The sequence below is a fragment of the Pagrus pagrus genome (genome assembly GCF_965226575.1).
Source record: "Pagrus pagrus genome assembly, chromosome: 1".
NCBI classification, from domain to species: domain Eukaryota; kingdom Metazoa; phylum Chordata; class Actinopteri; order Spariformes; family Sparidae; genus Pagrus; species Pagrus pagrus.
In genome coordinates this window covers 9,970,736-9,996,829 of record NC_140185.1, presented here as the reverse complement: position 1 = coordinate 9,996,829, position 26,094 = coordinate 9,970,736, and the positions used below count along the sequence as shown (strand labels likewise).

At 40.0% G+C, this 26,094-nt stretch overlaps 2 protein-coding genes across 2 annotated transcripts; one reads left to right on the top strand and one right to left on the bottom strand.

The window, feature by feature from the left end:
* Nucleotides 1-639: 639 nt before the first annotated feature.
* Nucleotides 640-16,053, bottom strand: LOC311255257 (long-chain fatty acid transport protein 2-like). Its single transcript, XM_084349577.1, has 10 exons — nt 15,460-16,053; nt 13,380-13,589; nt 13,134-13,292; nt 10,622-10,746; nt 7,392-7,586; nt 2,716-2,806; nt 2,381-2,579; nt 1,690-1,787; nt 1,412-1,542; nt 640-1,293 (listed from the first exon to the last, which is right to left on the bottom strand). Exons 1-10 carry the CDS (start codon nt 15,941-15,943, stop codon nt 1,117-1,119), a joined length of 1,869 nt encoding a protein of 622 aa, XP_084205703.1. The 5' UTR covers nt 15,944-16,053; the 3' UTR covers nt 640-1,116.
* Nucleotides 16,054-18,710: 2,657 nt separating this feature from the next.
* Nucleotides 18,711-25,025, top strand: gatm (glycine amidinotransferase (L-arginine:glycine amidinotransferase)). Its single transcript, XM_084349616.1, has 9 exons — nt 18,711-18,863; nt 19,706-19,924; nt 20,057-20,252; nt 21,127-21,317; nt 21,475-21,612; nt 21,800-21,964; nt 22,084-22,147; nt 22,240-22,356; nt 23,903-25,025. Exons 1-9 carry the CDS (start codon nt 18,795-18,797, stop codon nt 24,013-24,015), a joined length of 1,272 nt encoding a protein of 423 aa, XP_084205742.1. The 5' UTR covers nt 18,711-18,794; the 3' UTR covers nt 24,016-25,025.
* The last annotated feature ends 1,069 nt before the right edge of the window (nt 25,026-26,094 follow it).

Below are 26,094 nucleotides of genomic sequence, written 5' to 3'. Positions count from 1 at the left end.
TCATTTTTACTATTATCAATTATGGCATTCTCCCTATTTTTTATCCATCTTAATGTTATTTTTTTATATTATTATCAAGTGGGCTTTATTTTCCATTAACTTTATATCCTTGTTTTTATGTTGATCATTCTAGTGTTGTCATGATAATAGGATTTCTAACTTTGATATGATACCTTGAAAAAAAAAGATATTCAATAGGAAAAAACTGACATTAGATTGACAGCATATTACAGATTTTTATTAAAAGATAAATATAACAAGGGTTGTGCATTGTGTGTTAAGGTTAAGTGTAATTCACTTCTGACCATAGTCAGAGGAGGTAGATGAATAGGAGGCGGCCCATGTGGAAACCACAGCCATGTGTTGACTCAGCTGGCCAAAATATTTGATACACCTCTCAATATAATGCAGTCCAGTTTAACAGCACTCCAAACTACAACCTTAATAATAAAATAAAGACAGATTTTAAGGCAGAGCTGTCATATCAGACCACATTAGATCTGGAAGTGTATCTAATGAAGTGGTCGGTGGGTGTGTTTCCCAGCTACATTGAGGACTCTGGTAACATGTGCATTTGTCTCCATCTTGTGGTCTGTCACACCTGAAATTAGTCTTAAAATCTGACATACACATAAAAACTCACTTCAGAATCAGTTTAATTTTTAGAAAAGCATTTTATATTTACAGATATTGCCATATCTGCCATATATATACCCATATAAAATTCATGTTAGGTGCTGCTTTACATATTTTATTTTAACTCTTCACATGCTTCTCATCTTTTCTAAAGGCGAAGTATTCAGTTAGAAGTTTTCAATGCCATTCTAGGACTGAATAAAGTAAAAGCAGCAGTTCTCATACTGGAATCATGTCAGTAAATATACTATTTAAATAATTACTTGCCATTAAAAATATCATCTATGATAAAACTCCCTCCTCTGGCTCCTGACATGAATCCTTAACTTCTGACTCCCATCTTTTAATAAATGCATGTATGTCTGCATATTACTTTACAAAACACAAATGTTTTCAGTATAAGTACAAATATTTGTTAGTTCACTGAGTCACTGGAGGTGACATCATTAAAAGTACCAATGCAGCGTGCACAGAGCCTCCTCAGAGTTTGATGTTTCCTGATGAGATGCCGCTGTAGACCTGAGCTGTCAGTGGGATGTAACTCTTCTCCTGATTATCGAGGATGTAAAGAGGGTCCTGGATACGTCCTGGATCAAAACTCTCCTCCACTAACTTCACCTTCATTTGCTTGAAAGTGCCCGTCACCTCCACGGCATTCTGGATGGAGGAAAAGTATTGCAAACTATTGACAAAATGGCAGAAACATTGATCCCAATCATTGTTACTTACACCTTTAGGACAGAACAATGCAGTTAAGTGTGTAAAATAAAATGACCTGTATCCTGATAAAGCGAGGTCGGGCGTATGAGGGCAGGTAGCTGATCACATGCTCATATATTTTACTTCCATCAAACCGGGCACCTTCCATCACAGTGACAGCTGCCATCCCGATCCGCCCCTCATGCCCTACAAACAAAACAGACAAAGCGTCTGTCTTTATTAACAAATCAATTACCAAATGATTATCTCTCTCATATGTTCTGGCACTTGGCAGTCTTTATATTCTTATGGATTACACAGTCAGGTCGAATGTACAGAGAAAATCACCATCACCTGGCACTTGGACTCCGTAAACATTGGCTTCTTTGAGACAATCGCTGATCGTCAGGATGTCAGACACCTCCGTTGTGGCCACATTCTCACCTTTCCACCTGAAACAAGTTTGAAACTTTATATCAGTTATATATTTGTTTCTTTGTTTTTTTGTTGTTGTTTTTTTAACGAAAGCACAAGTGCATTTTACAGGAAGTGAGGAAACAAAAACAGAGCCTCTCTTGTCAACAACATGTCAAATTTTGCAAATACAGTAAAAAGGAACCAATTTAGGTTATTTCTTTGACGCCTGTGGAGAACCAGACTCCCTTGACAAAATGTTCAATTTCGTTAATTGTTGAGTTAGTTAGTTAAATACTTTGTGAAACACTGTCTTCAACAAATTTCGAACCATTTAGGCTGTCTTGTTAATTCGGCATATGTTATATATAAAGATATTTCTTTATTTGTGTAAAAGCGTTGTATCGGTTTGTTCCATTGAGGTCTGTGTTTAATTGCATACAGAGTGGGGAAGTGATCGGATAACTCAGGTTTTATGGATCTATTCTTGATCTATTCTAAATGACCTTGTGACATTTCATTTTCTATTTGTTAAAATCTTTCATTTGGTATGGCAGTAAAACTATAAACAATTATTCTGTAAAAAGACAATTATCTTCAAATCAATTAATGGTGCACAGCAGTTCTGTACCTGAATGTGTCACCTACACGATCCTGGAAATAAATGAAGTTGTCTTTATCGATCCTCATCAGGTCCCCGCTGTTGAAGTAAAGATCTCCTTTCTTGAGAACATTGCGAAGTCTTTTCCTCTCTGTTTGTTCTTCATTCTGGGCGTAGCCGACAAAAGGAGCGATGTCAGTGATCTTCGACACCAGCAGTCCTGTCTCACCTTCAAGAAAAAACCAAGAGCCATGCCTTTACTGTTAACTATTATCTATTAAAGGCCTGCTTGTATCATTACTGAAGTCCTGATATCAAAGGAGTAGACACAAGATTTATATTAACATTTGCAGAAGTTTCTTCACCTGTGGGCGACTCCACACAGAGGCCGTTAGCGTCTCGAACAGGTTCATCACACTCTGTGTCATACTGAATGAGAGTGTAGGGAAACAGCTTCTACAGGAGGAAGTAAAAACATCAGTGTTAGATTATGTGCTAATACACCTTTACACCTCCTACAGCAGAATAAAAGACAGAATATAACATGTACTGGTAGTAGATTGTAATCAAGTACATTTACTCACGTACTATACTTAAGTACAAATTTGCAGTACTTGTACTTGGGTATTTCCACGTTAAACAAACTTTATACTTCTACTCCACCACATATGCAAATACTGAACTTTTTACTCCACTACACTTATTTGGTAACTTAAGTTACTAGTTACTTTGCAGATGCTGCATCAGAGCCAAAGTAACAGATTTTTACATTCATTCATTTTATCCACAGTACGATAAAAAACAAGACAAAGCACTGATTGCAATAATCAGAAAAATGTTGAATATCAGATCAGATAATTGGTTGACACATAGTTTTTTAATCCACTATATTTGTGTGATTAGTAGTTGGTTGTGAATGCAGGAGGCATTCACAACATATGTTCCTCTGTTTTATTATTATATCTTCAAACAACACTCCACCTGAAAAAGGTATGAACCGGTGCACCCGTGAACCAACTATTGTCGTTGCATATTTACCTGTTGCCAATGGTTTCCTGTACTCTTGGCAGAACCTGTCAAAAATGCAGCTGAGCCAGTAGTACAAAACTATTGTCTACAGCCTGATAATATCAAGATAGAAACAGCTTAAAATAGCATTCTTTTGGTTTTCGATCACGAGGAAACAAAGCAAGCAACTGCAGCTCTTGAAGGTGGGCAGTACTATTTTTTTTTTACTTTTCTTAAACAACCATTTCTGTGCAAATCCATAAGCACAGTACTATTTTTTTTTTACTTTTCTTATACAACAATTTCTGTGCAAATCCATAAGCACTGAACACTAAAGGGGTGTTTAACTGGTTGGATAAAGTTAGGGGAGTAAGGGAAATGTCACATGCAGTAAATGAAAAATAAGATAATGTATGAAATATAAAAGTGCCTGATTATAAAGAAATTCTCAAAGCCCATTCAGGGTGGTCACATATTTCTGGAGCTTCAAAGCAAAACAGCATTGCAGCATTCTCCTAAACATCTGAAGTAGATGAAGACTTGTAAAAATGTACATGTAAAAAATCATCTACAAAAAAGCCCAAAAACCCATGAAATCGTTCCTCGCAGCATCTTTGGCGTAATCCAAGTCGGAATATTGATTTGAAAAGATTTGATTTACTCCCTTTTTTTAAAGAGTGGCTCAACCGTGTGTTGATGTCTTTTTTGGTTGTGTCAAATCCCAATCTACATCAAGTGTTAAGGAGAATGCTACAACACTTTTGTTGTGAGGCTTCAGAAATGTTCTGGAGACTACAAAACTTCCCCTGACTTTCCATCAGCATGAGGAAGATGGATATTTTCTGAATTTTGACCTTTCGGTTTAACAACGTGTTTTGAAGCAGGCTTTAATCTCAATTCCTAAGTTTTCCAAAAGTTGCAAACTGTCATTTTTATTTTGTAATATTCTTAAAGACAAGAAAAAACTAAGAACCATTCCTACACTTATTGGTTGTGAATGCTGAGTCAGCATTCACAACATATGTTCTTCTGTTTTATTATTATATCTTCAGGGTCAGAAAGTCAACGCCAAGTCCAACACCAGAGTAGGCACCTGGAACGTACGCACACTGTACCAGTGTGGTCGTATGGACCAGGTGCTGAAGAGCATGAAGGACTATCGCCTGGACATCTTAGGCGTTAGTGAAATGAGGTTGACAGGGCAGGGGCGCCTCATGGTTGATGGAGCAACCGTTCTTTATTCCGGGAAGCAGGACCACCATACGCATGGAGTCGGCATCATCCTCTCCAGCTGTGCAGCACAAGCGTTGGTTGGATTGGAAGCCAGTGAACAAACGCATCATCACAGCGAGGCTCTACACCAGACATGCCAAAGTAACGATCGCGCAAGTCTATGCCCCAACCAAGGTTGCCTCGGAGGAAGACAAGGACGCCTTCTACAACCAGCTCCAGACTGTGCTCGAAGAGATCCCCAGCTATGACATCAAGATGCTGATTGGAGACTTCAACGCACAGCTGGATAGTGACAGAAGGGGCCTAAACACCACAGTGGGACCACACGGGTCTGCAAGCTCCACAAACAACAACGGGGAGAGACTACTGATGCTAGCCAGCACCAGTGGTCTTAGTATTGGAAACACCTTCTTCAAGCATAAGCAAATACACAAGATGACCTGGGTTTCACCTGGCGGCGGGGCCCGAAGTGAGCTGGACTACATCTGCATCAATATAAGGTGGCGCTCGTCACTGCTAGACGTTCGCTCCTACAGGGATGCAGATGTAGGTTCAGACCACTTCCTTGTGGTGGGTAATATAAGGCTGAAGCTGAAGAAGGTGAGGAAGGTGCAGCCCAAGAGACCTTACGCAGTGGACAAGCTGAAGAACACCCACATTTCAGAACGTTACTGTGAGGAATTAAGGAGGAAGCTTGAAGAATCGCAACATCCTTCAACCATTGAGGAGCAGTGGAGCCTGTTCTCTCGTGCCATCTCTGGGACTGCAGAGTCAGTCTTAGGTAGAAGGAGAGGTACCAACAAAGAAAGGTGGATAACAGACAAGTAATGGAAATTGATAGATGAAAGGAAGATGGCCAAGGTAAAAAGAGAACAGAAAAGGAAGCTCCGGAGTTGGAGGGTGGAGGATGAGGAGTACAGGCACTTAGACAGGGAAGTGAAGAAGAGCTGCAGGAAGGACAAAAGGTGTTGGCTGGAGGAAAAGGCAAGGAAGGCACGGGAGGCACAGGAGGCAGCGGAGAAGAACGACACAAAAACCCTGTACAGGATTGTGCGGGAGCTAACCAGCGGAGACTGTAATAACTGGCGGGGCATCACACTGCTGTCTATCCCTGGCAAGGTATTCTGCAGTGTGATGCTCCAATGCCTAAAGGACGAGGTGGATAACATCTTAAGGGAAGAACAAGCTGGCTTCAGGAAGGGGAGGTCCTGCTCCGAGCAAATCTTCACACTTCGCAACATCATTGAACAGTGCCAAGAACATCAGACACTCCTCATGGTCAATTACATCGATTTCAAGAAAGCTTTCGACAGCATCCACCGGGAATCACTGTGGCAGATCGTCCAGCTATATGGCATACCACCAAAGTATATCAACATCTTCAGGTCGCAACTCTACTTGCAGAGTCAAAACTAACAACGGCACAACCAACGACTTCGACATTGTGACCGGTGTGAGACAGGGTTGCATCCTGTCACCATTACTGTTCATAATTGTCATTGACTTTGTGATGAAGAAGTCCGTCACCGGGGCAAACTTTGGCATCAAGTGGGGAGGGGGCAGATTAACCGACCTGGACTTTGTGGACGACTTGGCTCTGGTTAGCCATACTCAGCTTGCACTCCAGGAGATGACCAACAACCTCCATGAGCACGGAGAAAAAGTCGGACTACGGATAAGCCAAGAAAAGACCAAGGCCATGGCTGTTGGACAAGTCCAACACCTTCCACCACTCACTATAGGCGGACATGACATAGAGTATGTTGACAACTTCACCTATCTTGGAAGTAACATCTCAAGTACAGGAGACGTGGAGAAAGACGTCAGTAACAGAATTGGCAAAGCTGCAGGAGTGTTCCAACGGCTCCGAAACATCTGGTCGTCTAAAGCCGTCACAACGGCCATCAAGCTACGCCTCTACATGTCAGTGGTCATACCAACAGCGACCTATGCCTGTGAGACGTGGATGAAGACAGCCAGCATCACCAACAAGCTGGACGTCTTCCACCGACGATGCCTCAGATCCATCCTGAAGATCTCCTGGAGAGACCACATCACCAACGAGGAGGTGATGAGAAAAGCGGGTGTAGCAGCACTGTCCGACATTGTCTCCGAAAGGAGAAGGAGAATGACGGGACACGTACTCCGACTGCCAAGAGAGAGACCGGCAAGTGTGGCAATGGACTGGATGCCAGAAGTTGGAGTGAGGAAGAGAGGGAGGCCGAAGAAGACGTGGAGGCACACAGCCAAGGAAGACCTGAGCGAGATGGGTGTCAGCTGGCACGGAGCAAGAAGAGCCGCCAGAGACCGGAACAAATGGAGGGGACTCGTCGCCCAATATTCCAATAGGAACGGGAGGAACTAAGTCTAAGTCTAAGTAAGTCTCAACAGGGAGCATTCACAACCGCAAGTTCTTCAGAACTTACCTTCTCTAGTTTTACTTGTAATTGAGTAATATTTCAGTAATGTAACTGTACTCGTACTTGAATACAGATTTTAAGTACTCTTTCCACCACTTACTTGCTTTCAATTACATTTCTCAGTCCAACTTTGCCAGTGAAGACCTGGAGATGTGGTTGAAAGCTCTAAAAGTATGAGTAAGTGAGCCTCAAGTACACTTTTTTTTTTGTTACACACATGAATGAACTGGCTGTTAATTAAAACAGAAATGTCAAACTTCAGATGGACACTTATTGTGTCTCGACAATCCAATAAAGATATTTGCCAAAAAAAAAAGTTTATAACAGAAACGATGTTAACTGAAACAAAAACTAAAATGTTGTTTTGATCTAACTCTTACCCGATGTAAAAAGTTGACTCGTCCGACAGCTCCGATTCTTCCTGCGTAGTTGACAAATCCCACATTTCCCTCAGTGGAGGCGTAAAACTCTTTGATCTGAATGTTCCCAAAGCGACTGACGAACTCTCTCCAGATCTCAGCTCTCACACCGTTACCGATGGCCAGTCTGACTTTATGGTCCTTGTCATTTTCTCTCTGCATTTTCACATACAAATAAAAAACAAAACAGATTAAGCGTTTTGCAAGAAATAAATAATGTGATGCCTGATGGATTTCATTCAGTCAGTCACTTAGATAAAAAAGTGAAAAATAATAAAAACGCCAAATCAGTAAAATAAGAAAACTGTAGCAATACATAAAGCAATAAAAATGTAAAGAAGAAGAATCAACTGTAACAAGAACAGAGGGAAAAAAAAATCTAATCAACTAACTAAAAAATTAATGTGTAAGTAAAGTATGAGACTCAGAGGTGGGAAGTAATGAAGTAGAAATACTTTGTTACTGTACTTAAGTAGATTTTTCAGGTATCTGTACTTTACTTGAGTATTTATTTTTCTGACAACTTTTGACAGTTCCTCCCTCCATCTGAACACAAATATCTGTACTTTCTACCCCTTTATATTTTCAAAACAGGCTTGTTACTTTAGTTTTAATGCATTTGAGGGGAATTATGGATTATCTTTATTTTGCGTCATTGCACGCCACCTTCCCAACATCACAAGACTGATTTCAACCTATCAGTGCACATCACGCACGGCAGACGTAGCAAGACGAAACAACGTAAAAGATGTAAGAAGACAGAATCAGACAGAGAGGGAGATGTGAACGGGGAGAAAAGGCGTGTTAGTGTCTCGTATCTGCAGAGACCCTGCAGCCCTCTGCCTGGATTTTCCTTTTTTCTCACTTTGTTGCTGCTCGGGACGTTTTACCAACACAAATGTGGCTATGTGATGTCCTGGGAATGAGACTCAACAATCAACTATCTTTGTGGTGCGTTTAGGAACAGCTGGAACAAATCCTACTGATTCTACCTTTAAGTTTAATAGTCTTTGAATTACATTAAAATGACCTGAGCTTCACTTAGCTTTGCACAGAAATGGCTGGTAGAAATGTCTTCAGAGGGAAACTTTTTACTTTGAAACTTTGAGTACATTTCAGAGCCTGTACTCTATTACTTTTACTTAAGTAAAGAAGTTGAATCAGCACTTCTACTTTTACCAGTCTTTTTTTACACAAGTGTCTGTACTTCTGCTTGAGTAGAGAATGTGTGTAGTTTTTTTGTTTTACCTATGTGAACTCATATTTATAATAAACACACATCAATCATCTAATTAGGCCCTCAATTAGAAATCCTGATCAAACATGCCTAATCCCAGTCTATATATAAGAATCTGACATTAGAAACCAATTCAAAGTAGCTAAAATACTTCTATGTGACTTAAAAATACAAATCTCGCTAAACCAATAGAAATACTGTAAAAGAAATACCATTAACTGTGACAAATGTGACCCTCAACATATTATAGTCCAGGGAGATTTGGCTGCCAAGTTACTTGATATGGTCTCCGTCACTAAAGGCCAGCATCTATTCCTAGAGGTGACCAGATACAGTCAAAACCACCTCCTCTTCCCACTGCAGGGGTCACGCAGTAAATCGACACTGCACTTCATGTGATGCAATTAGATACTCTGAATGGCAATACATGTAAGCAGAATGTTTACTCCTAATTACAGGAGATACATCTTTAGGCGATCTCATAAGTATTCAAACATTCTAGACTTTAAAATGGTTATTGATTTTATCAGTGATTGAAGTTCACATGTATCCATAATGTCTCCTGCTTTTCAAACCCCTACAGATAATGACGCACAGGAACCCGATAGTTGAGATTTAATGATTTCTATTTTGGTAAGCCAGCTGTGCTCCGCGTGGGAATGTACAGATTTGGAAGGTTCATGTCTGACTAGACTCAAAGGCAGCTTGCTGCAGCCGGTTCACCGTGCTCTGCGTCTGCAGATGTCTCGAGTGAACTTGAGTTTTACAGAGGTTAAGATGGCCAAGAGGAGGCACGGTGCCCACAGCGCGCTGCCAAAGATCCTGTGCGAGCTTCTTTGAGCTGCAATCCTTCTAGTAACTGAAAATCTAGCATTCAGTGAAAAGATAAAGGTTAATATATGTGTGGACCAATCTTTCAACATGTTAGACAGATATTTTTGAATAAGAGGCTTCAGTAAAATGTGCAAAATTAGGTGTTTGGAAACTTTGGAAATTTGTGCAAATTAGTTGATATTTAATAAGAGAGCCTCATTTGGACCTTTCAACATAAAGTATCAGAAAACTTGTCTTAACTTAAGTAATCAACTTGATATGGAATTTTACAATACATTTTTAAAAGCTGTTCTCTCAAAATGAGTTTTCTCTCAGACTCTTATGCTGAAATCTCCACTTCAGCAGCATTTCCATACACCAAAGTCTCCAGTTTTACACCTATCTATACTTACAGTGTTTTGTTTATATATCATTCAGCCTGATTTATATTACAGCCCCACTGATAAATTGGTGGGCCATTTTTGGCCTATCACAGATATATCGCTATTAAGGATGGGTCATGATTTTTGAATTTTCAAGTATTTGTTAAATTTGAAAAATTTGAATAATTCATGTGACTGGTTTCATCTAAAAATATACATCTTCCTTTTTTTATTTTTGCTTGGAATGCCCGTCCCTGTTGGCCACATGCTGTCAGATATGCACTGATATGAAAACTGTTATTTTAGAGATTATAATGCAGAAAAAGATGCAACAGGTAATAGGTTCATGGTGATATCTATTATTATCTATTATATCTAATTTTACCCTGAGTGTCTCCCAAGGTTTATCTGTTCACGTTCCTCTGCCCCTGAGTTAGAGGCAGAATCACTTTAGCCTCATGCAAACCCTTTAAGAATGCCAGCGGTTTAAGGTTTCACTTGAGAGTTTCAACTGTCACATGATCAAGACGCTGCTGCAGAGGCTTTTCCACACAAAGAAAACTAAATGAGCTAAACCGGAATAAAGAACACTTAACTAAAGGGCAGAATCAGCAACTTCAAATGGTTAGACTACCAAAATACTTTATCTGCAAAACTCCTACTTAGACAACGCTGGAATATTCCAACACTGCTTAGTTTTAGGTTTTGCAGTAACCACAACTCTGTGTGAAGAAGTGGAAACAGCTAAATAATCGTACCTTCGGTGTACTACAGAGGTAACGCATCACCTCTCCTATGTACTGGATGACGGTCACACTGTTTTTCCTGCAGTCATCCCAAAACTGAGAGGCAGAGAACTTCCTTTTCAGGATGATAGTTGACCCTTCAAAATAAGACAGCAAAAAGATCATGTGATTAAGGGCTAATCATTATAAAAATGCGATGACAACAGATGACACAAAAGTTTACATATTCAGTTATACAAGTGGAGAAACAGCTGATTTCCATTCAAGCAAAGATATTAAGTTTATTCATGATATTCATCAACATTTTTTAAAGTACTGACCAATAACTTTCAGGTGTAATGTTTTTAATTGATCTGCAAATAGCACTATCGCATTAACAATAGTTTAGCGGGGTAATCCATTTTAAATGAACTGAATATACATATGAATCACTGCACTTATTGTGAGACTTTTCCAAAACTCAAGCCAACAGTATTGTGAGGCAGTACTGGATCTCCTAATATGTATATAACTAACAGCTGCCTACCAAGACTACACGCGGTGTGAACTTTAGCCTGTTTAGAAAAAAGCTGTTCAAAAGAGGAGGTAATCTGGTTTGGGTTGACCCGGCTCTGTTCAGATTACTGCCTCACGGTGACAAAAGACTCTTTCATTCAGTTTCACAGCAGCAGGAATACCAGAGGGAGGGCGGCATCACTTTTCAATTCACAGTGTTGCAGCAGTCGCCTCATGTCTCCGTCAAGTGTGAGAAACTTACGAAAGCCTCATAACAGGGAGCCACTTTTATGAATCAGCATAATCGTTAAGAACAACTGGTGCAGGTCAAATTATACCTCCAGCATCAAATACAATTAATCATCAGTGATCGTAGATGGGAAACCAGTGGGGGATTGCAGACCTGTCACTGCATGTGGCAACGTCACTAATTATTTTAAATGATTCAGAGCTGATTTGGAACCAGCCTGACGAATCGCTGCATGTTAACTATCACTGCTGTACTATAAGAACCACTCATCTCCAAAAAGCCAAGTTTTCATTAGTTTTTTTCAGGTTTTGTGCATTTTTCAGGCAATGAAATGGTCTTTTCAACTGTTTATTTATCTTAGATTAATTACACCAGTTTTACACATTAAAGTGTGTTAACAGGTCACTTTAATGTAGAAAACTGGTGGAGTTACACTTTAAGCAGCAGAAGAATGTTCTTAAACCATTAAGAAAACACTTCAATCCATCAGTTTATGTAAAGATTTATATGTCAGCAATGTATGATGTTAAAACTGAACCTGGATCAGCTGCTGTCAGCACTCACAACTTCTAATGAACCGTTTTGTGACTGTCTTCCACTGTTGTTGTTTGGTTTAACCTGGCAATTGACAAGTTTTTTGCTTTAACGCATTATTATGATTTAAATGTTGAATGCATAATGTGATGAATACAGACTAATGAAACCATCTGCGTATAGATTGGATCCATAAATCTCTTGCTTTCTGCCGCGCTGCCAAATCTCCAAGAGGGCTGACAAGCACCATCTCTCTGCTTTTGAAAGTCCATAATAGACTAAATGAATGAATAAACTCAGGTTTTGTCCTGCACTCTGAGGAAAACAGAAACGATCCAGTTGTCTTTGCAACAGTGGCGCCAATGATGTACCAATTTGTACCAAATGTGGCATATCATGTTCACATCAGGAGGTGGGAGGATGATGGTGGCGTTATACAAGAGACATGGCTGCCAGACGGCTGAGTCACAGGGTATTTTTTAAGGACCCGACATTCCCAACTTGTCAAATACTGATGCCTACCATCCCAAAGTGTAAGTATTTGAAGAGTTAAAATCAATCAGTAGAAAATCAACTTTTCTTACAAATAGGTCCTTTAAGGAGACCTCCGGACATTTCCAGACGTTTTTGTGGCAGCTAAGACCAGGTGTTTTTCAGAGCAAGTCGGACTGTCTCCATCTCTGATCGTGGCAACCAAAACAGGTATTTTGAAACAAACTAACCCTTACCAAGTGATTTTTGTGCCAGTAACCAGAGCATAAGCACGGCGTTGTGACAAATTGAACCTGAACAAATGTAAAGCTGCAACATAAAGAAACTAAGGATATGGATTTGCAGAAACGTATTTAGCTAGCTAAATTTATTCTGGCGATTCGGTTGCTTTTGTTTGATATGGTCATCATGAAGTTTTGTTTATGGAAGGCAATGCTACATGTGACCTGTTTGTTTACACACTAGTGTAAACTGTGGCACCACCACTGGTGGAGACAGCTCGCTGGGCTGCGCTCTGAGTTTGAAGGTACAACAGTCCAGCCTGAAAGCAATACTCCTTGCCTTTGCAAAGCTATAAAATCATAAACATAAAAACATGCATATTATTTAGTTATTTACATGTTAAACAACCTAACGACTCATTGTTAGGTCAGTAAAGTATTCACTAGTCTGCAAGGAATCTCGCAAAGTTGTATTTGTTTTACACTCTGGTCTGACTTTCTAACTGTCTTAGCTACATCTCACTGGGCTCACCTGTCTCGATGGCGCCAATAAAGCCTATAAGAAATCCAGCTGTGTGGTACAGAGGCAGGTTGACGTAGATGACATCACTAGATGTGACACCGTTCGATGATAAAATAGCCAGAGCTGTTAGGAGGCGGTTCTGATTGACCACAGCTGCCTTTGGGAGACCTGAAAGACAACAAGACACAAATTGCTTGAAAGATGAAGAATACTTGTATGGCCAATATGTTGCCATGGGAACAGCCAGTTTAATACCTGTAGTCCCAGAGGTGTAAATATAAACTGCAGGACTTTTGAATGTGATGTGTGATCTGAGGGATCGAGGGAGCGGGGAGTCCGATGCCTCGTCCACTTTATCAGAGAAGCTCTCAATTCCAGGTGTGTCACAGTGTTTGGTCATCAGGAGGACGGTGACGCCCTGCTCCATCAGTGAAGGCAGCACGTCCTCCACTGCTTCCTTAAGCTCTGGAAGGGGACATACAGCACAATTATAACATACTAGTTTTACATGAAAATGCAGACAGTATGCAGCTCTACAGGTGACCAAAACCTTGTGAGCTCAACTTTGACATTGAGGTTTTAAAGGTGGAGGAGGCGAATCTAGAGAAACATAGCTGATTGTTGAGTCTCGTTCTCAGGGTCGCTTTGGGTTGGTAGTGAACAACCTGAGAATGAGATTCAACAATCAACTATTTGTCTCCAGCTTCCTCCATCTTTAAGTCTGGACAACAGTTTATCTGAACACAGAGGCCAGAAAATGAACAGCGAACTATGGGATTAGTTCAAGAGGGTGAGGGTTATAAGATGCAGGGTGCATGACATTCAAAATACTGTTGGCATCTGTGAGTTGGTTACAAGGTGTTTCGGTAACCTCAAAGTATATTTTGAGGCCTCTGAAAATACCTAATTCATATTCCAAACAAAAAGGGGGCAGTGTCTTATTAGAGTAACCGCTGTCTGTAGCTGCTGTTAGCTATTTAGCTTGGTTAGCTGTGCATGAGGGCGGTCCGGACTGGGAGCTCAGAGCACCAGAGGAGCATTAGTGTTTACATTGCTAACACAGGAGCTTTTGACCACGGGATATATAATTATTTCAAATCAATATTTTAAAGGACCTGTGTGTAGGCTTTAGTGGCATCTAGTGGTAAGATTGCAGATTGCAACAAACAAAATACAACAACTCACATCTTGTTATTGTGGTAGCAAACAATGAGATAAACTTGAAAGTCCCTCTTTAGAGTCAGTGTTGGGTTTGTCTGTGCTGGGCTACCGTAGAAACATGGCGGTGCAACATGGCGGACTCCATGAAAGAGGACGCTCTACCTCGGTAGATATGATTCTAAGTGTCAGGAGATTATACGCTAATGAAAAACCAGTGTTGTAAAAAGTACCCAGAGTACGACTGTAAATAAAATCATTTAAAAATGTTCTACTATGGCTCTGATGCAGCATGCAATCTGCAAATAACAAGTAACTAAAGTTATCAAATAAGAAGTAAAAAGTACAATATTAGGAAATGGAAATACTCAAGTAAAGTACAAGTACCTCGTAATTATACTATAGTACAGTACTTGAGTAGATTTACTTATTCACACTCCATCAGTGATGAAAAACATATTTATATAATAATATTATATTCTATTTCGGCCAATAGATCCTCTTAAATCCTCCAAAATACTGCCCACTGGACCTGAAGTATTTTGCACATACTTTTACTGTTGTTTTTTTTTTTTTTTTTACAATAGTCCACCTCAGTATATGAATGTATGTGAGTGATGAGAGGATATAAATGTTTACTTGTTGATTCTTTTCTGAATTTTAAGTATATTTTAAATGGTTAATTCACGACAGCTGGTAGAAACATAGTGAACCAAGAATTTTACTGAATTGAGTACTGGTTGACTTCTGCTTATGACAATAAATCCTTTGAATACTTGAAATCTTCAATATCTTAGTGCCTCTCCCTCCACGACTGTGTTCAATATCTGGCAGGGGTCCATTCAAGACAACTCTCTGCCCTGTCAGATATCAACTGTAGCAGTGACTGAGCCTACTGTGATGGAAACACTTCCCTAAACTAAACTCCACCAAGACAATCTAAAACTTGTATTTGTTTATTTATTTACAAACTTCTAATTAAATAAGATTTGGGAGAAAAACTTCCTCTAAAGACAGCTACTGAGCTACTGTCACAGAGGTTAAACTGAGAGCAGAAACCACAGCTGTTAAAACATCCAACCTGAATGTTTGGCTGGAGTCAACAGCTCCTTGAATAGCAGAAATAACTTATTTTAAGAACTTTAACGTTCAGTGGATGTTCTCATTACGCACGAACCTGACGCAGCTATCAACACTTTGGCCTTGCAGCAGTTGAAGCAGTGCAGCAGAGACTTGGTGCGGATGTTGTGATTGAGGAGAGCCACAGGCGAGCCCAACTTAGCCAAGGCCAGCCAGGTGAACATGAAGGCGGGTTCATTCCCCATGAAAAGCGCCACGGTGTCCCCAGCTTGGTACCCAGGTTGAGCCTGAAGCGCGTTGGCTGTTTTATTGCTCCGTTTATCAGTGTAAGAGTAAGAGGAAGCTTCCTTTTCAAACACAATGAACGGCTTGTCCGGATGCGCTGCGCTCTGCTCCAAGAAACGATCCAAAACAAAGAAGAGGGGTCTCCTTCTTCGCCTCGACACAAACCTCACTAAAATCCGCAGCAGATCCCTGAAATACAGAATATCCATCCAGACGTAAGGGTAGAACGTTTTGAGGGTGAATGGTATGACGAGGATAGTAGCTAAAATGATTGAAAGTAAATATATCTCCATCATGTTTTCTGGTGTAAAAGCCTCAGCTCCTGGAGAGAAAAAAGTGCAGCCCCTGCTGCAAAATGGGGAATGTTGCAAAAAAAGGATTTTGTTGAGTGGGGCGGGGCATTTTCTTAAGAAGCGAGTTAAGATCACCGAAAATGTGAAATATGTGAATAATTTGGAAACACTGTTGAAGCTCAGCTGCATCAATAGTTTTATTGCACATAAATAGGAAAAGTGGGAAGCAGTCTTCAAACTTTGGCTGACAGAAGTAACCAAGACTTATTTAGAGAACAACAACGTTAAAGAAAGTCTCTTAAGGTCAGAGTTAGGGTCAGCTGGAAAATAGGGTCAGTGCATACAGGAGGTGGAGCTGCAAATGTCAGACAAGGTAAAGGTTCCCACTGAGCAAAAACATATCAGCAAGAGTCCAGTAGAGACCCCGAATCAAAGATTTCAATGTCCACTATTGATGACCAAGTGACATCCTTACCAGGTTCAAAATGAAAAGTTTTTACAATGTAATTTTAGACTTCCTTTCAACTTTAGTCACAGATGTCCAAAGAACTTTTTGTGGTTCAAAGTTAAAGTTTTTATGATGGCAAAGTTTTACTCCATGCAGCAAAGCTACGGGGTGCATTTAACCCCCTGAGCTATTCATCAGCTTTGTTACATACCAGGTGACTCTCTATGAGACTGGCAGTCTGGTGAACGCGGTCAGCCGGGAACAGAACAGCACATCCTCCAAAAAGACAAAGCCAATTTGATGAAGGGAATACAGTACCGAGGTGGTTGTATTGCCAGATATAGCTAATGGCAACCAGGGGCTGAGTCAGCAAGGACCACCAACCAAAAACAGCAACTACATTTAGCCGCAGTTAGAACTTTAGCAACAAAGCTACAGGTGTCTGTCTACCAGGAAACATAAATCACCTTGGCCCAACTGTCCTCCGTTGCCATTCTCAGATGCCGTGTGACTCTGGTCTGGAGCTGTTCATTGAAAAGCTGCTGGTTATCAGTTTGTTATCAGTTACTTTAGCAACAAGTAAAGCTATCTGTCCAGAGGTGCTCCTGGCAGAGCAGCCCGAGGACAGCAGAGGGAAAACCATATACTCCATAAAATGTGACCCAGTTTCACCCAAATCAAGATGTTGTAAAGTTGTGCTTTTGTACAGTAATCGTTGAGGTCGGTGATGAGCAACACAGTCCTCTGCCAGCCTTCTTCTTTTTATACATCCATGGCAGCTCATAAAATAAAGAAAGCATTTATTGGACGAATAATAAGGACACGCCCCCGAGTGCAGGATGAGTCATAACATTTTTTAATGTGTTTCCAGGAAGTTACAAACTGTAAAATGCCACTAAAACTACCTGCAAAACAGCTTTTTTTGCCACAGTTGGGCAAGACATATTTGAAAAAAACAATTGAACAACGATTTTTGACTTCCTCTTTCCCTCAATGTGAAACCACTGATTGTTTAACATTGTGGGGAAATATACTTATCTGCTTTCTTGCCAAGAGTTAGATGAGAAACTTGACACTAGGGAGTCACTGCAGCTGTGCAGCTCTGTATCTATCTGCTTGTTGCATGTTTAACCCTTAGTGACCATAAATTGATTAATGCAGCTTTGATTTTCTCCATTTGACCGGCAGACCAGTGAACAATGCTATTGAGAGCTGAAGGCATCATAGGCAGGGCCGTTGCCAGGATTTTAGAAAAAACTGGTCTTGCCCCCCAACCCCGCCCAAACATGGAGAACATTTTGAAGACTATGATATAGATCTATGCATTTCTCTGCATTTTGACAGGACCAATAATCGGCAGAAGAAGAAGAAGATAAGTGACAGATATTTATATTTGACTTAAATTTATCAAACTTATTTATATCCTAAATAGAACTTATTAAGATAGATGGCTGTGCTCCTACGTGCCTATCCTTTGAACCCTTGGGTATCAGCCAGACTTTTTTAGAGGTACTATCAGTCACTGAGGTCTTTTGGTTGTGAAACTCTTGTGAGCACACCCCAGTGAAGCATGTGGCCACAGGCAGCACAAGGCTATCTCTTTGATTAGGTGAACTCCTTTTTCACCCTTTTTACTTTGCTCTGCAGCGTGTGTTGGGTGACGTTCTCTGATCAGATGATACCGTAAATAGTTTAGATAGCGCTGGGTTTAAAACTTTGATATAAGCACGACAGACTGAATCAGAACCCAACTGTACAGTTAGATCCAGACAGTTATTTAGAAAATTTATCACATTTGCTTGTTCATAATACAATTTTACAAGTGGCTTTTTTTGTAATCAACACAGGAACTATTAATAAGAGAGGATTGCAAAGATATTTGTTTGAGATTTGTAGACTTTATCTTGGTTTTGAATACATGAAATAACTGAAAAATCACTGTCCAGCCTTTTTATGCAGAAGCAAACAAAACCCATCCCATACATTTAGTTTATTCTGCAATACCACCAGTCTTTTTTTATAATTGTTTCGTTTAATACTGTTCCTTCATTTTTTTTCTTTCTTGTGCAAAACTGTCAGTTCCCACGTCGTCGCCTTGAAAGAGAACAAACATATTCTGCACAATGTAAAACAATTCTTGAGACACTTCCAGAGACTCTCTCCTCGAAAAACTTTTCAACAGGAGCAGCCCGGTCGATAAGAATTTGCTGGCGTAAGGGGATTGTGTTTCAGAAATGCTTTTTCCTCAAGTCACGTTGCCCCACGACACGAAGGCGACCAATGGTCTCCGAGACACGTCGAGCCGCTCCTATAAAGCTGAGGCGTCTTCATTCATGAGGCAAACTGCGAGGTGGATCCTGCGCTGCCGTTTGCGCTTCACTGACACACTCACTATTACATTGGACAATGCTGCGAGTCAGGTGTCTGAGAGGAGGTAGCAGGGGGGCCGAGGCTGCCCATCTGATCGGAGCCATGGTTGGTATAACGGTGGTTTTTATGTTGTTTCCAGAAATTTGTAGAAAAAGTATCCTTTTGTTGTTTTTTTTTAAAAGCACATGTCAGTCAAATGAATAAAAAAAATAAATCTGTTCGACATTTTCTTCACTGTGCTGCATATGAGCTGCGTCTTTCACTTGAGGTCATTGAATTGATTTATCGTTTGTGTGATTAAACGTTTTATTTGTCGGAAGTACAAAAAAAAACCAAAAAAAAATCTCGAGAATCAAATCACATCAAATTGTCTGTTTGGACTAAAATGACAAAAACACAGATTTCCTCAGCAGACCTCAGTCCATGGATTGATTTGTTTCTGAATGCTGAGAGAGGTTTTTGGTTTTTTCTCTCTCTGGTGTCTGAGTGACGGTGAACAGCTGTTTGGCACAGATGCGCTCCCAAACTCAGTGACACTCGAGCTGCTCCTGAGCCAGCAGAGGTCTCGCTATCTGCGGAGATAAGGCTTCTTAATAACACGTGTACTTTGGCACCAGACCAACAGACGGCATTTCTCACTGATATCTAAGGTCACTGTTTCTTTCGCACAGTTTTACTCTACTTAAAATTAGCCCTCTTGTATGTGAGCTGCCAGCAAAGTAATTTATTGGTCTATCAGCTTTAATTTCACTTCATGTCTGGCATGAAGAATATACAAACATGCAGCCTTGGTGTTCTGTTTACAACAGAGTCTATTCATGTGTACACATTGCATTTTTCAGAATAGGTTGATATGCATATTTCTACAAAATCCTTGCCTGCACAAATGTGAAATCCATTTTTCCAGCAGCAGAATATTAAACAAATTGTGTTATTTCCGTCCTCAGCTCGGCCGGGCGGTGACTGGATGGGCGCAGAGGGCCTTCCAGAGCACTTCGAGCGCAGCTGCTGCACAGTCTCAGCGTGCAGTGGACGAAGAACATGTTACTGAGCCCCTGCAGCAGGAATGTCCTGTGTGCAGTCACAATGAATGGGACCCTCTGGAGGAGGTGATCGTGGGTCGTGCTGAGAACGCCCACGTGCCTCCCTTCACTGTGGAAGTGAAAGTAAGCATGCAAGTGAAACACACAGATCAGTGTCCACACTGCTGTCTGTGCATGTTTCCAAAACTGTAACATGATGCCTTACTTTCACTGTGAGACTAACTCCATGTTGTTGTACTGTGAACCTCTCAACAGGCTAACACATATGATAAGTACTGGCCCTTCTACCAGCAGTATGGGGGCCAGTCTTTTCCTGAGGACCACTTGAAAAAAGCTGTTGCCGAGATTGAAGAAATGTGCAATATTCTGCGTCACGAGGGCGTCACTGTGAGGAGGCCAGAACCACTGGACTGGTCCATGGAGTACAAAACTCCGGACTTCACCTCATCAGGTAAAATAATCCATAAAGCAAGGGTATAGCTCACTTATAACCCTACATTCCCAGTACCTACTCCACTATATTTATTTGGCAACTCTAGTTTATTACAGAATCACATTTTACACATAAAACATACAAAAAGTTTATGAAATATGACGCATTTTCATAGATTTTAGTATACAAACATATGTATAACTGTTAAAATTAGGGCCCCACTAAACAGCCTACAACTGTTCAATAATAACTGTCCATTAATAAGAAAGAAGAAGTACCCAAAAGTGGCGTAAAAGTGAAAGTCACCCAAATGAATAGTACTTTAGAAAAAGTCTTAAAGTATCTGATATTAAATGTACTTAAGAAGAAATTTCTTGCAACAGATGTAAAAATGTAGTGAAATAAAAATGTGCTATTCTGGCTCTGATGCAGCGTGTAATCTGAGAAAGTAACTAGTAACTAAAGTTATCACATAAGTGTAGTAGAGTAAAAGTACAATATTTGCTTCCAAAATGTAGTGGAAGTATAAAGTAGCAGAAAATGAAATACTCAAGTAAAGTACAAGTACTTTAAACTGTACTTAAGTGTAGTACTTGAGTAAATGGACTTAGTTACATTCCATCTCTGAATATAATTATATAATAATAATAAAAAGGGCTTTTTTGCATAAACATTTACTTTTGATACTTAAAGTACATTTTGTTGATTAAGCTCAAGAGTTTGTGTGCAAGACTTGTAATAGAGTATTTCTATGGTGTAAGACTACTTTTACTTAAGTAAATAATCTGACTACTTCTTCCACCGCTGGTCTCACATTTATCTGTCTATGAAAACAGTTGTATATTTGAAATATTCTCTGTCAGCTGATTGTGTGTTGCTGAATCTGTTGCAGGCATGTACGCTGCCATGCCCAGAGACATCCTCATGGTGGTGGGAAATGAAATTATCGAGGCTCCTATGGCCTGGAGGGCTCGCTTCTTTGAGTACAGAGCCTACAGACCTTTGATCAAGGAGTACTTCAGTAAAGGTGCTAAATGGACCACAGCTCCCAAACCCACGATGGCCGACGATCTGTACGATCAGGTGAGGCTCTATCTTGTGAAATTAAAGTCATACGTGCATTAAAACACCGTGTTCTTTTCTTATCGCCTCTGACCTCTTTGACTTGTGCTATCTATTGCACTGGCGAGAGACATGACTGCTTAACTGCTGGAGTGTAAATCATTATTGTGTCACTCAGGACTACCCCATACGCACAGTGGAGGACAGACACATGCTGGCCGCCCAGGGGAAGTTCGTGACCACAGAGCATGAGCCCTGCTTTGATGCAGCAGATTTCATCAGAGCTGGGAGGGATCTTTTTGTCCAGAGGAGTCAGGTACGAACACTATTTGCTACATGATGGGGAGAAATTCCTCATTCTTATCCAACAATCAAGACACATTTTGCTACTACTAGAATATTAGATGACATTTAGAGGTCTCTGTGTGCAAGTGGACACTCAAAAAAATGCTGTACTTTCATCTGAAGATAGATACAACTCTCAAACCTCTTTTTTTCGGCAGGTTACAAACTTCATGGGAATTGAGTGGATGCGCCGTCATCTGGCCCCAGACTACAAGGTCCACATTATCTCCTTCAAGGACCCGAACCCCATGCACATCGATGCCACTTTTAACATCATCGGGCCGGGACTGGTGCTGTCAAACCCTGATCGCCCATGCCACCAGGTACTGTCAGACAGGAGAGTCTGCTTATCTTTTATCACCGTGCCCTCTGCTGCCCTCTGGTGGACTTTAACCTGATGAACAGCACATGTTCACCTCTGCTCTTTGTCCCTTCACCTCAGGTTGACATGTTCAAGAAGGCCGGCTGGACTATTGTGAAACCACCAACACCTTTGATTCCTGATGGTGGGTTTTTTAATCTAAGACTTATCTTCTGCTGGAACACTCAACACTTTGAATTCTTGCTGTAAAAAAACACACTCTCCTTTTCTGTGCAGACCACCCACTGTGGATGTCCTCCAAGTGGCTGTCCATGAATGTCCTAATGTTGGGTGAGAAGCGTGTTATGGTTGATGCCAATGAAAGCACCATTCACAAAATGTTTGAGAGTCTCGGTGAGTTCATATTCAAGTTTTTACATCTCTTTTTGGCATCATTTTTGGGCCTGCAACTAATGATTATTTTCATTATTAATTTCAATCATTTAAAGTATTAAAGTACTAGTCAGTTAGCAAAATAGTTTCAGTTTTCTGAACTAATTGTTTTATCAATTAAACATTTCATGTCTTCTTGCTGCTGACACCTACTGGATCTGACATCTCTCAAAATCTTTATTACAGGGCTGCAATTATTTTCAGTGCTAATTAATCTGTCAGTTGTTTTCTCAATGAATCGATAAGTTCTTTGGTCTATAAAATGTCAGAAAATGTTGATCACTTTATTCAAAAGCGCAACATGACATTCTTAAATGTCTTGTTTTGTCCACAACCCAAAGATATTCAGTTAACTGTCATACAGGAGGACTTTTTTTTCAAAAATTGACATGAAACAATTAAGCGACTATTTGTATTACTTTAACTGTAGACAGCTAACTGATTAATCAACTAATTGTTGCAGCTCTAATCATTTTACACCCTAAAGATTAATTTCAAGAGAATTATTCATGACTTTAATTATATAGCGCCTTTCAAAACAGATTTTACAAAGTGCTTTGACAGATAAAACAAAAGCAGGAAACTCAGAGAGACAATTTAGTCTAAAAGTCAAACATAAACAAGCCCAGACTGAGAAGAAGTTAAAACAAGAAGGCAAAAAAACACAAAATGCAAAACATAAAAATGTCAATCTGATCTGGCAAGGCAAGCTTATTTATGTAGCACCATTCAGAAATGAGGCAATTCAAAGTGCGAATTCAAACTCAAAAAACAATAGGGGGCAGTATATCAACCAAATTCTTATATATTGCACCTTTAAAAAAATAGTTGGCTTAAGTAAAGCCAATAGAAAAGGCAACATCATAAATACAAAACAAAAGAGGAATTAGATGCAGATAAAAAAGAATAAAAACAGTAACAAGACTAAAAGGATAGAAAGATAAAAAGGAATAAGAAAAAGTTCAAAGTTCAGATAAAAGCAATTCCATTAAAGTGAGTTTTAAGAAGTGATTTAAAGGAAGTTACTGATTTTGTGAGCCTTATCCCATCAGGTCGATCAGTCCAAAGTCAATGAGTCCTGATTGCAAAAGCATGGTAACCTTTAGATTTAAGACTCGACTTTGAAACGGCCAGAGGGGCCACACCTGAGGATCGAAGGCTGCAAACAGACTTTCTGCTGTTGAGGGCAAGACCCAACAAGCTTTAAAAGTGATCAGTAAAATCTTAAAATCAGCTCTGAATCAGACAGGGAGCCAGTAGAGAGAAGCCAGGATTGTTGATGGTGGAGGCGACAGAAAGACTTTTGGTTCATGTCAGACAGGAGGGAAAAATGAGTGCATGAGTTACTTTCTCCAGGTCTGAGTGTGTCAGCATTGGTGTGATTCTGGAGACGGTTCTTACTGGTCAATTTTATGAATGAAATACTATAATTCAAGGTTTATTCTCAGAAAACTAAGCCCTCTATGTTGTGCAGCGCTCCTTACTGTAAATGTGTTTTTTGTTGCAGGTATCCAGACCATAAAGGTGAATATTCGTCATGCCAATTCCCTGGGTGGTGGCTTCCACTGCTGGACAACCGATGTCCGCCGCCGTGGTACCCTGCAGTCCTACTTCCACTAGCCTTGCCAGAAATAGGCAGTTTTTATTGAGCTTTGAAGATTTTAGCCTCAATCCTGAATCTTAATAGCACTGTAATGATCCAATCTTTATTGTCAGTGAATCAAGTCTACGTGTGTGTGTTTGGGTGTCACCTGCTGCAAAGTCAACAAGTCTAACATGAACTAACGATGAGGTGATCTCATGATCCCTGGTGGCACCAGAGTCCTGTTCCGGATTGGGTCTTTATGTCTTAAATGAACACGTTTCAATAGTTTTGATTTGACACTGCTGCCTTTTTGCAAACAGCTTTATTCAGATATATGCTCAATTAGCAACAAATTAACATAACTTACTTAAATCAGTAATCTCAATATTAACTGCATTTCTGGCCTGGCTATTGTGAAGCTGCATAGTTTAGGACTTATACATCTGAAAGTCATAACTTCGAGGACAAGGTACAATTTGGTATGTGATATTCATCAGATAAGGGCACAGGAGGAGAGATGCTACCTCCTCATTAAAAGTCAGAAACCATCATTTTATCTTTTACCAAAGTATTTTTTTATTTAAAAGAATGTATAAAAGTCTTTACGTAGGTCATTAATCAATACTGATTTCTTATCGCTAGTATATTATTAAAGTATTATTCATATTTTTCATACTCTTTATTGGATTTCCCGACAAATAGATGTTTTTATATATTTACTTAAAAAGTATGCGGTCCATATCAGATGTTGTATACCTTCTGCCTCTGCTGTTTTCTTCTACTGTAAACTGGGCCAGTTATATGCTGCTAGTTATTCTCAGTGCTTGGCTGCTTATGTGTGTGCAACGCAAAAATGCCTTGAAAAGTGTTTTGTTGTGAAGATTCATGTTTCATAATTCCTTTGCTGCATATACAGTTGGATTTAAGGATGGTTACTATTCAAGTCTGCCTTGAATTCAGGGGAAGTTAGAGCTTAACAGAGGAATGCACGCAATGTTTTGTAATATGCAATATTATTAAATGTAATTAAAGAGATTGTGTGTGATTTTGTGGTTGTGTATTTCTTTTTGATTATGTTATTTCTTATTTAGTGTGCCTGATGTACAAAATACACCTCATACTAAATATTATTCAAAATACAAAGTGTGGAATGACTTTTGGTCGCCAAACCGTTTTTCATGACAATCGGAAAAAATGCCAAAAATGGCACCCTCTTTGATTTTGTCACAGCACACACTGTATTCCGATTGGCTGTCCTGCATGGCTGTCAGGCTAGGGGGGTGGGCTTACCTTCGAGAGCCGGTGGTGGTTTGAAAAGGGGCGGACCAGAGGAATTATGGGAGTTTTTGGAGCAGGTGTGTGTGGCCAAATATCTTGTTATACTGGTAGAATGAGACACAGCAGTTTTTATTGGATTTTAGTGGAATTTGTATTTTTCATGAATATTTTAATGAAAAATCACCATTTTTGGCGAATACACCGCCCGATTTTTTGAATAGGTCCCAGGTCATTTGAGCCATCGACTCCAAATCAATGCCGACATGTCTGGTTATACTGGTAGAATGAGACACAGCAGTTTTTGTTGGATTTTAGTGGAATTTGTATTTTTCATGAATATTTTAATGAAAAATCACCATTTTTGGCGAATACACCGCCCACTTTTTTCAATAGGTCCCAGGTCATTTGAGCCATCGACTCAAAATCAATGCCGACATGTCTGGTTATACTGGTAGAATGAGACACAGCAGTTTTTGTTGGATTTTAGTGGAATTTGTATTTTTCATGAATATTTGAATGAAAAATCACCATTTTTGGCGAATACACCGCCCGATTTTTTCAATAGCTCCCAGGTCATTTGAGCCATCGACTCGAAATCAATGCCGACATGTCTGGTTATACTGGTAGAATGAGACACAGCAGTTTTTGTTGGATTTTAGTGGAATTTGTATTTTTCATGAATATTTGAATGAAAAATCACCATTTTTGGCGAATACACCGCCCAATTTTTTCAATAGCTCCCAGGTCATTTGAGCCATCGACTCGAAATCAATGCCGACATGTCTGGTTATACTGGTAGAATGAGACACAGCAGTTTTTGTTGGATTTTAGTGGAA